Here is a 16,497-nt window from a genome sequence, read left to right as displayed (position 1 = left end):
TTAATCATAAACAATGTCATGTCACTTCTTTCCTTTTTCATTTCTTTTACAATCATCCAAACTATCTCATTCTAATTTTATGCTCATTACATTGCAACTACTCAATAGGGTTTTTCTCTTATCTTTTTCTTTTTATTAGTTGTTGGCTTTGTTCTTATTAATGAGAAAGGTAAGGAAATATAAAAAGCTAAATTTGTCATCAATGACTTAACACCAATGTAAAAAGTCGAGTAATCATGGATCACAAGGAATTTGCATTTCAACATGTCACTAGAGTTCAAACTCATAAATTTGTTCTTAAAAAAGTTAAAACCAGGTAACTAAAATGAGTTTTATCATTTGAATAACTACACACATAAAAGTTGTATTTGTTCACACATTTAACGTTGTACACTCTTAACAAAACACGCATCCAAGAACAAACATTTGAGGATTTAAGAAGTTTTGTCAGATAGGGTTCCCATCCAAGCGGGTGGCAGCATACCAGTTTGTTCATGCACCGTGTTAAACAAAGGTGGTAACATCTTGTACACACTACCTACATCCTTCATTCCACCACCAACATCACTTCCATTTCCCCCATTAGTCCAAATACTAATCTTTGGCTCAAGTCCTCTAATGGCTTCTGCATTAGTCTTCGCAATCTCTTGAAACATCCCATTATTTATCATTAAGTAGTCCCTTAGATTACTGTAGTTCCCTCCCAGTGCATCAAGAAGTGTTCTCAAGTATACCCCTTGGGCTTCTCCAATTGCCACAAGTCCTTCTGCCTCCTTTTTCTTTGCAAATAGCTCTGCCTCTGCTGCTTGTTGTCGACTGAAATATGCTGCCTCTGCTAGTGCTTTTTGTGCTTCTGCCTCCTTCTCCTTCTCAAACAGTATTGCTTCTGCAGCTTTTTGCTTCTTGTACAGCTCCCAATTTGCCTCTTGTACCTAATTTTAAAACAATTCTTTTCACACTCTTCAAATTTTCAATAACATTGAAGCAAGTAGAAAGATTGCTCAGAAGAAACTTATACAAAAGTGAACTAAACTTATTTAACAAACAAGTTGGTCTATATATATAACTATATTTTAATTTTATATAACGAACAATATTGTAGTTGAGTATTGAAATATAATGGTTTGCATGAATGATGAAAAAGAAATAAGCTTACTTTAGTTTCGTACTCAACACTTGCTTTGCTGAGGAACTCGGCTTTAAGCTTCTCTGTCATAGTGAGAGCGTTCATCCTCTCAACCTCTCTCTGCAACTCGGCTTCCCTTAGTGCCACTGCTTTTATGGCCTCCACTTCTGCCACCTGCGCCGTTTTTGCCCACACAGCTTTCTTCTTCGCAAGCTCAGAATTAGCCTCCGCCACCACCGCCTCTCGCTCATTCTCAAACACCTTCACCTCCGTCTTCACCTTTATCTCCTCCTTCACTCCCTCTCCATGCCTCTGCGTCGATATTATCTTTGTCTCCGCATCGATCCTCGCAGCGTTCTGCAACGTCTGCCCCTCCCTCGACTTGGCTCCAACCTCTCCCTTCATCCTTGCCTCTGCCACGTCAACCTTGGCTTGGTTGGCAGCCTCCATCTGAGTCTTCTGACCCAAATAAGAGAAGTATTCGTGGCCAACCACGTCCACCAGTTGCTTCACGTTGGCGTTGTAGATGAGAAGCCCAAATTGGTTGAGCTCCAACTGAACCTTGTCAAACACTTCCTGTTTAAACGACTTGGTGCCTCTGAAAACATCCTCCATGGTCATGGATGCCGCAAGGACACGTGTCTCTCCCTCGATGATGCCCTGGACTAGCTCCTTGACGTGGTGAGAGAGCTTGTCGTGGGAAGAGAGAAGTTTGGCGTATTTCAGAAGGCTGTCGTGATTGTCAACTCTGGGACCAATGGTGAAGACTGCGGGGAGAATGAAAGGGAGCTTCTCTGCGCTCATGGCTTGAACCTCGAAAGTGTAGTTCACAGGAGAGAGGTCGAATACGCTGCATGACTGGCCTGGGAAAATCCATGCTTTTTTTGCAAGTTTTATGTCTTTGATTCCAACCCCAGTGATCACAAGATACTCTGATGCCTTTGCTACTCTATACATCTTTATGCTTTTCTCACACTGATGTTTAAGACTGGAAATAAACCATGAGAATGAGAAGGAATGCTTTATATAGGCATATGAATTAATTTTATAGATTTATTTTTTTATTTAGTTTTGGATTTATTAATATTTGGTTTGATTTTGATTGAGATAAATAGATATAGGTGGTTTTTGTTCAAAGTCTCACGTCGACTAGAGATAAAACTAATTTATAATATATAAGTGGGATGCAGACCTCACTTTACATGCCGGTTTTGTGGGCTTGAGTAGACTTAAAACCCACTTCTAAATCAACTACAGATAAAACTAATTTATAATATATAAGTCGGGTAGACCTTTCAAGTCAAAACCCAAATTTTAAGTAAGTTGATATTTTATATTTAGTTTTTATTATTAAAAGTTGTCAAAGTTTAATTAAAATAATCCAAAATAGATTGGAGAATAATATTATTTATGTGGGTCAAATTTTTTTTTTTAACACATCTCATAAAATATTATTAGTTTACCTCACTAATAATATACCAATTTTATATGATCGATGGAAAATACTTAGCAATTTAAGATGAATTTTGTACGTTTAAAACAACAAGTGGAATGTGAGATATACTTAAAATGAAAAAATTTATTAGTTAAATAAAAATCCTATAGTGGACTTTTTTTTTTTATATTGTTAAGATATGAAGTTAGATTTTAAAATTATTTTTTAATATAATATTATAATTATGATTAGAGTTTATTTTTAAGTATAAATAAAATCCTTGATATATATTACCTGTAATAACTTGTTTTATTCGAAATAAATAATTTTTTGGTATAGAGAGAATATTTATTTTTTATTAGCTTTGAAGTTGTTTTCTTAAGAAGTATAAAAATAGTTGGTAAAAGTCAAAACAAAACGCGAATAAAATAATATTAATCATTTAGTAAAATACTAATTGGAAGTTGCCCAATACTTTCCCAACTTAGTTTTGTAAAAATATAGATTCGCAAGAAATACAAATATAGACTTTATTAGCATGTTGATTATACTATATATGTCTTCACAAGTTTATTTATTAATATTAATTCAAGTTGACAATATCGAAGGAGATCTCTTTACTCGTGCTATTATAAATTTACTAATTAAAATTTGTACTTTGAACTTTTTTTCGTAATGACGTTTTGAACTTTAACCTACAGACAATTAGAAACTCCAACCTGCAATAACAAGAAAGGCCACCTGTATTCCTATGATTCCTAAAATTGTTGTACATTATTTTTTTTTTCAATCTTTTAATGTTATTTACAATTTCGTTAATTTATAATTCGTATTGGTGTGACTCTTTTTATTTGTTTGTTACATTTTAGGGAGTGTTTCTTATTTTAGAATGTATTACAATAAATTAAGCATTAAAAATTATTGCTTTGTTAAATGAATAGAATTCAAAAGAAAAAAAAGTATTATATATTTATGTCAAACGGACAGAACTTCCAGCTGTATCTTTGTCAGTAAATATATTTGATTAATATATTTTCATAGAAAACCAGCCAATTAGCATAAGAGACAGAAATAAAAAATGTTATTGTTTGCATAAGCTGCTCTTGAAACCTAAAGAATATGTCAAACTATATAAATGTTTTATTTTTCGGAATTTATTGGGAAAGCACTCTTAGATTTTATATTTTGTATGGGTCAATGTTCTTAGTTTGTATGAGTTTCCGAGGCATTGCACTGCCAAATTATTCTGCTCCTCTTTTCCTACATTTGACCAACCATTTTCATATAATTTTATTCAAAGATAGAGATTTCTCCAAATAATGAAGATTTTGGGGAATCAGAATATGATCATTTTTTGACTTGATCAAATTTTGGGTTGAGTACAAAATAAACTCATTATTAATTATGAAAAATATTCTTTTACATACCTAAAATTTTTATATTTATTTGATATTATTTTTACTTACCTTTTATTCATTTCTTTCTTGAAAAATTACAAAATTTTATATGTTTTGGACCATTTTATTTTTATATTCTGTGTCAAATAAATATAAAAGTGTATTATGATATTATTATCCATTACTTATAGAAAAAAAAGTTTCTTTTAACAATTTATTTTAACAACTTTTTGACAATGCATATGTAATAGTTTATGATTAGATCATTTTAAATATTTTTTTTAAATAAATTGAAATAAACGAATAAAATAGTGACACGTATCCTCTTATAAAAAATTGTTAAAAAATATTTTTAAAATGCGGAATCTTATACCTGACAAAGTTTAAGAACGAAATCCCTCACTCTCTCTTATTGGTCGTTTTGAACATGATTTACTGCTTCCTGTACCACATTTTCTTTTGCCTGCACCCATAAATTCCAAATATCCCCATTTTACCCTTAACTCATTATTTACTCAAACATTAATTTAAAAATTCCATTTCCGTCGCATCTCTCTCTCTTCTATCATTTCGTGTGTATAAAATAGGATTTATTGACATGTATTTCGTATTTTTCCACGCCATATTTAATTTTCAATATTGCTAATAACTATTGATTTCTTTCAACATGTGTTTTGCTGTAATAGTATTTTGCGTCCAATAATTAAACTGACGTTATTACATACCCAACTGAGAAAAAAAGTTTAAACAGTTATGAATTGGCTGATGTTATCTAATCACTAAATTAATATTTATATTGCCATAGATTTAATTAAGTTTTAAGTTTTTGTTATTTTTAATTGAGTTTTTTTTTTACTAAAATTAAAATATACATTTTTTAATTGAGTTTCTATTATTTATTTAACTTTATTTTACGTAATTATTATCTTATCACATCATTTTTTTCACTTATCTTCACATTTTAAAAAATATGAGATTTTGTAATTAATATAAAATAATAAGTGAAATTTATTGTTTTAATTATGTGTATATAAGAACACTAATCACAATGTTACTTACAACAATCAAAGTGGTGGCTCTCGTCGATGTCTTTTTTTTTTTTTTTAAATAGCTTTCAATACTATCATCACAAGGTGATGTTGATGATTTATTACTCTCTGACATGTTTTTAATTAAAATAATAAAATTTACTCGTCGTTTTACTTTATCTATATGTTATGTTAAGTATTAAAATTCACATTTCTTAACCCATTAAAATAGTTAAATAAGATAAAGGCCACATTACCTAAATAAAAAAATTACATAAATTTTCAAATATTCAATAAAGCAAAAAAATACAATAAAAAGTTAATTAAAATATTTAAATTTATGAAAAACTTATAAGTTAACTTAAGTCGTTATAAAAATAAATTTTATAACGTTTTTATTAATAGATCATGGATAAGGAAATCATCAAATATTTAAACATGATATCCAAAAATATATGAACAAATTTAAATGTGAACGGGGCTATTATGATTTGGGTCTTCCTTAGTGACCTGTGTCGGCTATTTTGTATTTTTGTTATTAAACACCTCATTCCATGTTAGTTTTACTTTAATGGTATTTGGATATAAATAATGGCACCGAAACGATTAATTTAAAATTTGGAAAAAATAAAGATCATTTTATTTAAAAAAATATTTAAAAACATTCATATTATATAATTATATATTTTTTATAATGAAATTATAGAAACTGAATTATTAGTGTAGAAAATGTGTGTCTAGTATGCGTTTAAGACGATCTCGTATTAATATCAAATAATTATATTGATAGGAGAAATATATATTACTAATTCATTCATCTTATATTTAGTGATCATTGTTAGAGTAATAAATATAAGGATAACGATATTTAGACAACATTTTTTTAACAATATTTTCAATGTATCAATATATTTGGTCAAAAATTACTCCACAATCAATATTAATAATCATAAACATTATTGTGGAGTAATTTTTGACCAATCACAGATTGACACGTAATCAATGTTTAAATATTATTAAAAAAATGTTGTCTAAATATCATTATCTAAATATAAAGTGTCAGGTTTGATTCTTATTATAAAAACGTAAGTTCATGTCGTTATATGGATACATTTTATTAATTAAACAGAATTTACGAAAAGAAACGATGCTATATCATCTAAAGAAAATTAGCAAATGTTTTTTTTTTCCATCTAATGCGGATTTACTTAAACCTATATGTAAAATGGAACCATTCGACATTTCTGATACAGCTATAATTTTTTTTAAAGAAAGTGATGCGAAAGAAAGACTTACATAGAAATAAGATATGAGTAATAAAAAAATTTATAAAAAGGGTAATTGGAAATAACAATCCTGATTTAGGTTGAGTGTGTGACAGTGGGGAATCCTTGATAGCCTGAACTTTTTGACATTGTTTGTTTGTTTCATAGCTCCACGGTCGGATTTGAGGTTGTGTAAATTTTATCAGACATTATAATAACCAATTTTTGCTGTCATCAGAGGTGAGTAGAGAGCAAGGTGTGAACCCTTTGACATTTCCTTTTCTTCATGATTTGCAGATTGAGAACACTACCGAGGTTATTTCTGTTTGATACGGGACTTCTTCTAAATTCCATTGCTTTAATTCATCGTTTAAAATTTAAAGGGTAAGTGTAACAACGTAGTAGTAGGTAAGAGGGGGAAAGTTTTTTGACAGTGATAGAATGGGTTTGTATTTCAGAGTTGAAGCATGAAAAGGAGGGAAAAAGGGGCTGAGATGGTGGTCCACCCTTGGCTTAAAGTCAAAAGCAGGCATAAGAAGAGTATTGAGAAGTACGTTGGGGAACGAGCCCAATCAATGGGCCTCTCTCTCATTTTGGTTTACATCTCATCCTCCTATCATCTTCCACTTTCTCACCTCTCTCACAATGCTTAATTATGTACCTAAACTAATACATTGTTATTCTTTTGGGATTATAGGATAAAAGATGAGACACTTGCTAGTTTAGAAAAACTTCAAAGCTTTTATCATCTAATTTTACGCCGTGATTCAATGCCTAAGATTGGTGGTCTCTAGATCATACACTAATGAGGTGCATTAAGCTTTACTTGCAGAGCAACTCTTTACTTTAATTTTTTGAAAAAAGAACATACTTTTGTGTGAGTTGAGAGTAATTTTCTTGTTTATTTTTCATTATATTGCGTAGGTTAATGTTGAGGTGTTGGTGACAGTAAAGAACTGTATGTTGTATGGTATTTACGAAAAATTACAGCACCATACATTATAATATATTGTTATTCTGAATATACTATTATTTGATTACTATTTTTATGGCATATGATAATGGTGGGGCAATAACGAGGTTAATGTCCTGAGCAACCCGCCGGTCTCCCAAACACGATATTTTCTTTTCTAACGGTTAACTATTCTTCTCTCTCCACACACACTCTCAGAGTAGTGAAGAACACAAGAACATCATAAGTTCATGTTGGTTCCTCTCACACAATGCTAAGTTACAGGCCACTGCATTTTTGTTTTCTGCTCACAGTTTTCTTGTCCAGTCCCTTTCTGTTGTCGCACCAAGCTTCAGGTATTTCTCTCACAACTCTCTCCCTTTGGCTTTTTATTCACTGTTTCGGAGACCCTAAAATCTTGGAAGACAAACAAGCCTCTAATTTAAACAAATGTTGTCACTTTTTTCACTGAGTTTGGTGGGGGACATAGGTCACCACTATGACAATGCAGGACAGTGTTTCATATGATTGTGGCTACTCTCTCACTCTTGAAGATGTTTCATTAGAAAGCAAAGCATGACCATTTTTGTTTTTTGCAGGGCTAGAAAATGAGGGAAAGGATGTTGTAGGCTTTTCTAGGTTGTATGTGTACGATGCTGCACCGTTCGAGAACTCGCCCGTTCCCTTAGCTGCTGAGAGAACACGAAGAAAAGACCCTCTTAATAGCTTCAACAAGTACATATATGGATGGAATATCACTGACAACCATTATTGGGCTGTAAGCTCTTCAAACCATTACTCCTTTGTACTTCAATAATGGTTTTATAGTGTGCTACTGAGAACTGTATTTCGTTATTTCTGCTGTTAGACTCAGAATCTGTGCTTCTATTGTGGCTCTGGGATTGACATCACCTATCTTCAGCTATCATTTTAGTTTATAAGCCCAAACTATGAAATATGGAATTGTTGGAAATAGGTAACGAAGAATGGTGGTTGTATTTGAAAGTATCAGTATAACAATAAAAGGGAGATGCTTTTGGTGCACACATTTGTGTTACCTTATTTTATCCTTTGATTGATATAGATGCAATTGTAAGTATTACTCCAATACATACACATACATGGGATAAAATTTAAGGGTAGGATCTCTGCAGCCTCTGGTGATGTTTTCTGATCAAAAATTGATTGTTATATCAATGACCAACGCTACTTTTTATTGGCCGACCTTAGGAGGAAATCATTGTTAAAAAGACAAAAAGCATAAAAAGTAATGCACTAGAAGTGTTGAGTAGTATCAGGGTTTGTGTAAAATTGGAGCCACTAGATGTGCTTTTTTAAAAATACATTTAAATATTCTTTAGCATGTATTTTTAAGGAAAACTAATGTTTATCTCCATGGTTGGTCATATATGCTTTATTTAGTTTTACTGGATGGAGAAATTGAATGGACCTGTACTATGATTCAAATGTAGTTGTTTGAAGTTGATTTGGCTGGATTATATTACAGTTGAGTAATAATTTGGTGACTTCTGACTGTTTTATGTTGTTATGCTTTTCTTTTCTTTAATTTTGTCTCTTTCCATTTTCAGCACTTAAATCTTACCAGGCTCTTTGGTTTGCAATGTTGAATTTAAAAAGGCAAAATCCACTAACTATTTTTTTATTGAATGCAGTCTGTGGCATATACTGCAGTTCCTATGTTCAGTATTGCAGCAGTTTGGTTCTTGGGGTTTGGCTTGTGCTTATTCACTATTGGTGTTTGTTACTTCTGTCGTAAAAGAGAACCTTATGGTTATTCACCAACATGCTATGCCCTTTCCCTTATTCTCCTGATGTTATTCACATTTACAGCAGTGTGTGTACACATCTCTCTCCTTATGTTTTTGCTTGCTTCAGGTTTTGTTGGATCTTTATCACAAATTGCACTTTTCTGTGTTAACAGGATTGGATGTGCAGTTCTCTACATCGGCCAAGGAAGCTTCCATCACAGCATGTCGTCCACATTGCAGTACGTGGTACATCAAGCTGATTCCACTGTGGATAAGCTTAGGAACGTGTCAGATTATCTTAATCAGGCTAAACAGGTTGGAATCGATCGAATTTTTCTCCCGACAAATGTTCAAACTGACATTGATGCGGCAGAAACAGATATCAATAACTCTGCTGGCACCCTTGCTGACAAGACAAAGGAGAACTCAGACAACATACAAGATCTCTTAGATTCTGCGTAATGATTGATACTAATGTTTTCCACTCCAGATATTTGTTTTTTTGCTTTAGTTTTTACTCTGTAACAGAATGTAACAATGATGCAGGAGGTTGGCGCTGATCATAATAGCTGCTGTTATGTTAGTCTTGACATTTCTTGGATTTTGTAAGTCTCTTCTGTGCCCCAATTTAGATGCTCAAGTTCTTACTTGCTATGGAATTCATTTTCTTCTTTTTACCTGTTACCACAGTATTCTCAATTTTTGGCATACAGCTCCTTGTGTATATGTAAGTAATATATACTGTGTACCACCCAATGTTACATACCTTTCTTGCTATTCTTTGATAGCAAAAGTAGCTCCACTTAACACTATGTTTTCTCATGAAACACTTGGCATAAATAATTGCAGCTTGGTAATGGCAGGATGGGTTCTTGTTACTGGTGCCCTTATATTATGTGGTTTGTTCCTTGTTCTCCATAAGTAAGTTCCAATTACCCCTCCCTAAAATAGTCAAATATATTATTCAATGATTTTATCAACTGGCTACTGTTGGCTAAACAGCAAGAAAAATAGCTGAAAATTTTGAACACTGACAGACACCAATTAGTAACGGGATTTATGCTCTTGCTTGAATAATCACATTGTTATCATTATCCAATCATGCCATATGTTCAACATGACATTGTGGTCAATGCCATGTTTATAATGACCATGTTACCTTTCTGTTATTTATTTGTATTTTTCAGATGTGGAATTTGGCATCTTTAGTGTGGAGCTAATTCCTTTTTGTTTTGGTAGTGCAACAGCAGACAGTTGTGTAGCTGTGAATGAATGGATCCAGTATCCCATTGCACACACGGCAATGGACGATATTCTGCCCTGTGTGGACAATGCTACTGCACAAGAAACAATTTTGCGAAGCAAAGAAGTAACTTCTGAACTAGTGAATTTGGTGAACCAGGTTATCACCAACGCCTCCAACATAAATTTCGCTCCCAATTTCACTCCACTCTACTATAATCAATCTGGTCCCCTCATGCCGCTCCTCTGCAATCCCTTCCATCCTGACATGACTGATAGACAATGTGATCCTGGTGAAGTGACCCTGAGCAATGCAACACAGGTACATTTAATTGAACCACCTTCATATAACATACAAACACTGTTTTCCCGTGCCAAGACTAAAGAACATAAAGAAAATCAAACTGATTTTGAATTACAATTCTTTTGCATTTCTATGTTTTGTTTTATTTTCTAGCAAGGCATGATTGAGTCATGAAAAAGAGAAAGTCTCACCATCATGTGCATGGATCAATCAATTTAGAATGTTCCCGTATAATCAAAGACCTCAAGTTTAACTCTTGAATATGTAGTTGCATTAATGCTAAAATTAGTTAGTGTGTGATGCAGGTGTATGGCAGTTTCGTGTGCCAGGTTTCACCATCTGAGATATGCATGACGCAGGGGCGTTTGACCCCCACCTTCTACAACCAAGTCTCCGCTGGAATAAATGTGGCCAACGCTTTGTATAATGATGCCCCCTCCCTGGTTGAGCTACAAGATTGCACCTTCGTTCGGGAAACTCTAAGCGTTATATCTACAGACCATTGTCCTGGTCTACGGCGTTACAGTAGATGGATCTATGTTGGATTGGTAATGGTCTCTTTTGCTGTCATGTTCTCTTTGATCTTCTGGATCGTGTATGGAAGAGAGCGTAGACATCGTCTGCATAGAAAAGAGTTAAAGAACTTGACTCCAACACGTGCACCACCACCAGGACAAGCACTAGCATTGGCCCAAATCCCTGAAGGAGACAAGTATAATTAGCAAACTAGTTGATGATGATGTTGCTCTTCCATTGCCAGTTGGTGGATGAACATGTTTGAACAGTGTTTAGCTTTTTCCGGTGTTGGGTGTATAATGTTGTAGCTTCTTTGTATGACACGCTAGCTTTTTAATGAAATGTCATTATTTTACGTGGCATGATGAAAGGGAGAGGAGGAATCAGACATCATACAAGGCACAAACAGAAGGATAGAGCACATTGTTTGTTCTTGTGAGGGCAAAATCATGAGACCAACATGTCACAACTCTTAGATGTTGGACACTGTTTTGTTTGGATGCAGTCACGGGAAAAAGTTAGCCCAACATGTCCCTGCAAATATACAAAAAGCCGATTAGAGAATAGGGAATACTGCACACCCAATTTGACTGAATTTTGAGCTGGTTCTCTTTCATTTTGTGGTAAAGTTAGCTAATACTCTTCCATTTGGACCCAAACCGAACCCACTGAAAATAAAGTAGGCTAAGAAAAGAACAAGAACACCTCTGCAAGACAAAACACTTACTTAATGTAAGAAAAGAACAAAGAACCATTGAATTTTGTCTGAATATGGTTAATGTAAAATGTTATATGTATGGCTTTTTACAGTCGACATTTAATCTTAATTTCTGGCCTCGGTTGCTAATATATCCTTATATTCAAATTTAGATAATTCTTATTTTTTTTTCTATATATACTCCTGAATCCGTTATTAATAAGAAAAAATATTTATGAAATGTCATTCCTTAATTGTGATTAAAAAAAACACAAACCAACTCTTCTATAAAGATCGAGAGGATATGATTTTCTAAAAATATTATACAAACTTTAATTTGTCAATACACATACTAACTCTTTAACTTATAGATAGACAGGTGGAAGATTTATACTTACTCTAAAACGAAACTCATAATTATTTACTTATAAGGAAAATTCCTTCAATTAATGGAAACACATTAGCTACAATACTTTTTTCTAATCCCTTTGAATTCATCACTTGGATTGATGCTAAAATGATTTTAGTGTAATTTTTTTATAATTAACATCGATTTTTTTATCAACACAGATAATTTATGTTTTCTTTAAAAACCAATAACTTTGTATTGGTTGGTTGTCTTATAATATTTAAAGGATTAATAAATAAAGTTTAATGAAAAATTATTGTGAGCATATATTAATAACATTAAATATTATATATTTAATAATTCTTTCATAATATTATGATGAAGCGGTCTATGTAAAAGATAAGTAGACATTTTGCCTGTTGAAAACATAAGCCAGCCTCGACCTGCATGATTGTTATTAGGCCATATTTGATTAATAAAAGTAGGGTTAAATATATGTTGTGTTCCGGTAAAATTTAAAATATGTTATTTTTAATTCGTATTATTTTTTTCCTTTTACAATTAATTTTTTTTCATATTTTTACTAATCAAATTAATAAACAAAAAGGTATGATTCACGATATTAACAACCATTAATATCCTAAAATGCTGCTTATATTTACCAAATTGTAATTCTTATTGTTCTATAGAGACAAATTTGAAACACTAAAAAATAAAAATCCAAAATATTATATACTTACAAGATAGTGGGTAAAATTAATCGTATAATAATGTAACATAATTTTAACTCCTTATGTTGTGTTTGGCTATTAGTTGGAGTTGCAATATGTGAAAGAAAAATGTGATAGAAAATTAACAAAAAAAGGTAAAGAAAATACGACGAGGCTAAAAAGTCATTTTAGAAATTTCACTATTTTGGACCATTTTATTGCACATTTGACAAAAAGTGATTAATTTTTATTGATGCTTTTTTACTACATTTAGTCAATCACGTCATTTTTTTTGAATTGTAGAACCATGTGTTTATAAAATTATGAAAAACGATCAGATTTTACTACTGAATGTTTAGGGTTTTAGGTGGTCATCATGACTTCTTTAATTATCTTTTTTTGCTATCTTTAGATATCGAAAACATTAGAAATATTACAATATCTCACACATAATATTTAATCACTAAATTATACTTTCTTAATTTTTTTATTGTTTGATAATGTTTTCCAATTTCTTAGTCATTTTTTGTATGAGGCTACCAAGTGGACCATTTTTATGTGTTTACGCGATTTTACTAAACGCGTTTTTAGAGAATTTCCTTGTGATGTTAAACTAAGAAAAAACTCATAATTGCTTTTTAAGTGCTATAATTTCACGAAAGGACAATTTTTTTTGAATGAAAATTCAACTACAAATTTAATTTTTCATTTCTTAAAATTAATCAATATTAATTTGAAATTGATATATCATTTAATTACTTAGAAAATGTTATATGTGAGTAGTAATATTATTAAATGCAACACATAAAAATAATGTTTTTTTTACGGAAAAAAAAAAGTGGATTTAAGGGAAATAATAATTTTGTTATAAAAAAATTTATAATAGAAAAAAGAAGAAAGAAAGAAGAGAGAATTGAGACTTATTTTCTCTATGTTAACTATAAGAGGAAAAAAATCTATTTATATATATAATCAATTAATAAGTTATTAAGTTATTGTAACAAACCAATCAAACTATCAATCATAGTGTAATAAATTAATGCACAATCCTATATTCCTAACATTCTTTCTTTATGTCTGATTAAAATTTTATATTAGAAAAAACTTTTTGGATAAAAACCTAGTAAAGGAGAAAGATCACATCATTATTTATTACATATTTTATTTCTACTTTCATGTAAACTTACATCATTAAGACAATAGAGTCCAATCTTATTAATCAATAGTTCAAAAGTTTTCCTTGACAAATACTTTGCAAATAGATCTATCAAATTTTCATATGAACAAATTTTTTGAATTTCTATATATCTTTTTAATTGAATAATGCACTATTGTCTTTATATATGATTGTTAATTCCATTTTTCTAAAGGCTAAACCACAAGTTTGTCGCACATGTTAAATTATAGGCATTAACTAAACACATTAATGACTTATCTTATGTAATGCTAAAATTTTTGCATGACTTAACGATGCTGTTGTGGTTTTCTTCACAGGTTTCCATGAAACAGTTGTGCTACCACATGTAAACAAGTATCTTGTTTATAATGAACCATTGTGAGAATCAGGTAAATAACTTGCATCTCCATAACCCATTAGTTATGGTTTTAAATAATCTGGATAAAATAAACGCATGTTCATAATATTCTTAACAAAGTATGTCTTTTACTCCAATTTAATGTCTTTTTGTATGTGAAGAACTGTATCTTAGCAAAATTACAGCAAATACTATATCAGGACGAGTATAATTTGCAAGATACATCAATGTTCCTATAACACTAAGATATAATACTTTTGGACCAAGAAGTTCTTCATCATTCTTTTATTAGACTCCTTGCTAGAAGTGTATTAGCTCTTACAAAGCCTCAATTATATTTGTAGTGTTAGAAAATAATGTTAATATTGAATTCTCAAATAACCAAACAAGAAAAAGAATTATTACTCTTAAAAATTGTATAAGTTATTGCACTGTTATAGCAAAACATAATATATCTATTAGTCAATACAATACTACTACAGGCCAAATAATCATTAAATTTTAATAGACTTAATAAACTCAACTCCTTACATATATCACCTAAAATTAGTTAACTTTACAAGTCATATATTATTAAATAAAATTAAGTATAAAACATCATCTCATATGTTATCAGATAATATCAAATAAAACTAATTATAAAACGTCATCTCTAAAAATCTTTGAATATATATATATATATATATATATATATATATATATATATATATATATATATATATATATATATATATATATATATTATAACAAAATGAAAATCTCAATTCAATATCAAAACCCAAATTTCATACTCTTATACATAATATAATATAATTAAAATATGATTATTTGTCATTTGTGATAATGTATAATATTAGTATTTAAATATCTCAATGCTGCTACAACAATTACTATATAAAATCTAATGTTTAATTTTCATCAAATACTCAATTATATATATATATATATATATATATATATATATATTGCTTTTTAAATATTGGACTTAATTGGTAAGATCTCATTTAAATCTATGCATGTTTTTTTTTTAAGTTTTTATTGTGTTTTTTCTCTTTTTGAACCTCATATTTCAGAACTAAATTTTACTTTATCATAGTTAGAAGAAAAACGATTATTTTTACAACAAGAGTATCATAATTAAAGTGAATGTTTGTTGTTCTAAATTTTTTTTTAAGGTTTTTCATCACTTTCGGTGAGATTAGTTCGAGTTATTTGTTCAACTTAGTTAATGTTGCATTCTACCTTTGTTGTATTTAATGTTCTAAGAGTCTAAGTTTTAAAAGACTATCAAGTCTTAATTGAAAATTTATCGACTACAAAAATTTATAAGTTAGAAAAGTCATTCTTAATAATATTTTGTTGAATAATTTAAAATAAAGTTTATTTTAATTTATTTGTGACGGTCTTAATATAATAATTATTGTGCTGTATTTTTTAGATTTGAAATTTGAAGAAATTTCAAATATTGAATTTCAAATTTCATATATATTTAAGTAAGAATGTTGTTTTGAGTTAAAATTGCGAAATTAAGAGTTTTAAGTTATAAATATCTCAATTAAAGTGGTCATAAATAACGGTGTGAATATTACGTAATTATCTTAATAAAGTAATATTATTTTTGAAATATATTTGTTCTAAAATACGAATATGAAAATTTATGTTATTTTATCTGGTGAGGGGAGTGAAAAATAAAATATATATAAACTTAATAAAAAATAATATATTTCTTTACCATTTTTTACAATCAAATAAGGTTTTTTATTATTATTTTCCTACCCATCACTTTTTACTTTAATTGAACAAACGAAGCCATTTATGTGATTTTTTTAGGAAATATAAATTGTTAGTATCACTTTAAAAAAAAAAAATTAGTATGTTCCGTGTTATAAATATAGAAAAAAGTCATATGCTATATGGTGTTTCAGAACGTTGTGTTACAAATTTGGCATAAAGTAAGAAGTCAAATAGTTGAAATTTTGAATTTGAAGACCGACCAATCTGAATTAGTCTAACAAAACAGCTATGAACACTTGTTTGAGGGTGGAGAAGGTCATATCCTCTTAAATTCAAACACAAACTTAGTTATATGGTTTCATACTCATCAACCAATATTCTTATTATTGCTTTTTATTGTTCGCTACTGTCTTTTTTTTTGTTATAATTAAATTTTAA

General features: G+C 30.3%; 2 protein-coding genes across 3 annotated transcripts; one reads left to right on the top strand and one right to left on the bottom strand.

Moving 5' to 3' along the window:
• Window positions 1-231: 231 nt before the first annotated feature.
• Window positions 232-2,107, bottom strand: LOC106761403 (flotillin-like protein 4). The gene is made up of 2 exons (XM_014644956.2): window positions 1,157-2,107; window positions 232-932 (listed from the first exon to the last, which is right to left on the bottom strand). The coding sequence occupies exons 1-2, from the start codon at window positions 2,081-2,083 to the stop codon at window positions 435-437; spliced, it is 1,425 nt and encodes a 474-aa protein (XP_014500442.1). The 5' UTR covers window positions 2,084-2,107; the 3' UTR covers window positions 232-434.
• Window positions 2,108-7,217: 5,110 nt separating this feature from the next.
• On the top strand, window positions 7,218-11,389 carry LOC106759933. 2 transcript variants are annotated; one of them, XM_014643328.2, is made up of 9 exons: window positions 7,218-7,559; window positions 7,803-7,981; window positions 8,877-9,058; window positions 9,146-9,430; window positions 9,519-9,577; window positions 9,663-9,699; window positions 9,822-9,893; window positions 10,212-10,536; window positions 10,824-11,389. In XM_014643328.2, the coding sequence occupies exons 1-9, from the start codon at window positions 7,475-7,477 to the stop codon at window positions 11,238-11,240; spliced, it is 1,641 nt and encodes a 546-aa protein (XP_014498814.1). In that variant the 5' UTR covers window positions 7,218-7,474; the 3' UTR covers window positions 11,241-11,389. The 2 variants fall into 2 exon arrangements, with proteins under 2 accessions (XP_014498814.1, XP_022636582.1); XM_022780861.1 differs by lacking the exons at window positions 7,218-7,559; window positions 7,803-7,981 and adding an exon at window positions 8,599-8,709.
• The last annotated feature ends 5,108 nt before the right edge of the window (window positions 11,390-16,497 follow it).

Source organism: Vigna radiata, chromosome 5, assembly GCF_000741045.1.
Source record: "Vigna radiata var. radiata cultivar VC1973A chromosome 5, Vradiata_ver6, whole genome shotgun sequence".
NCBI classification, from domain to species: domain Eukaryota; kingdom Viridiplantae; phylum Streptophyta; class Magnoliopsida; order Fabales; family Fabaceae; genus Vigna; species Vigna radiata.
Note: the sequence above shows the minus strand (reverse complement) of the source record. Positions and strands in the feature narration are given on the sequence as shown.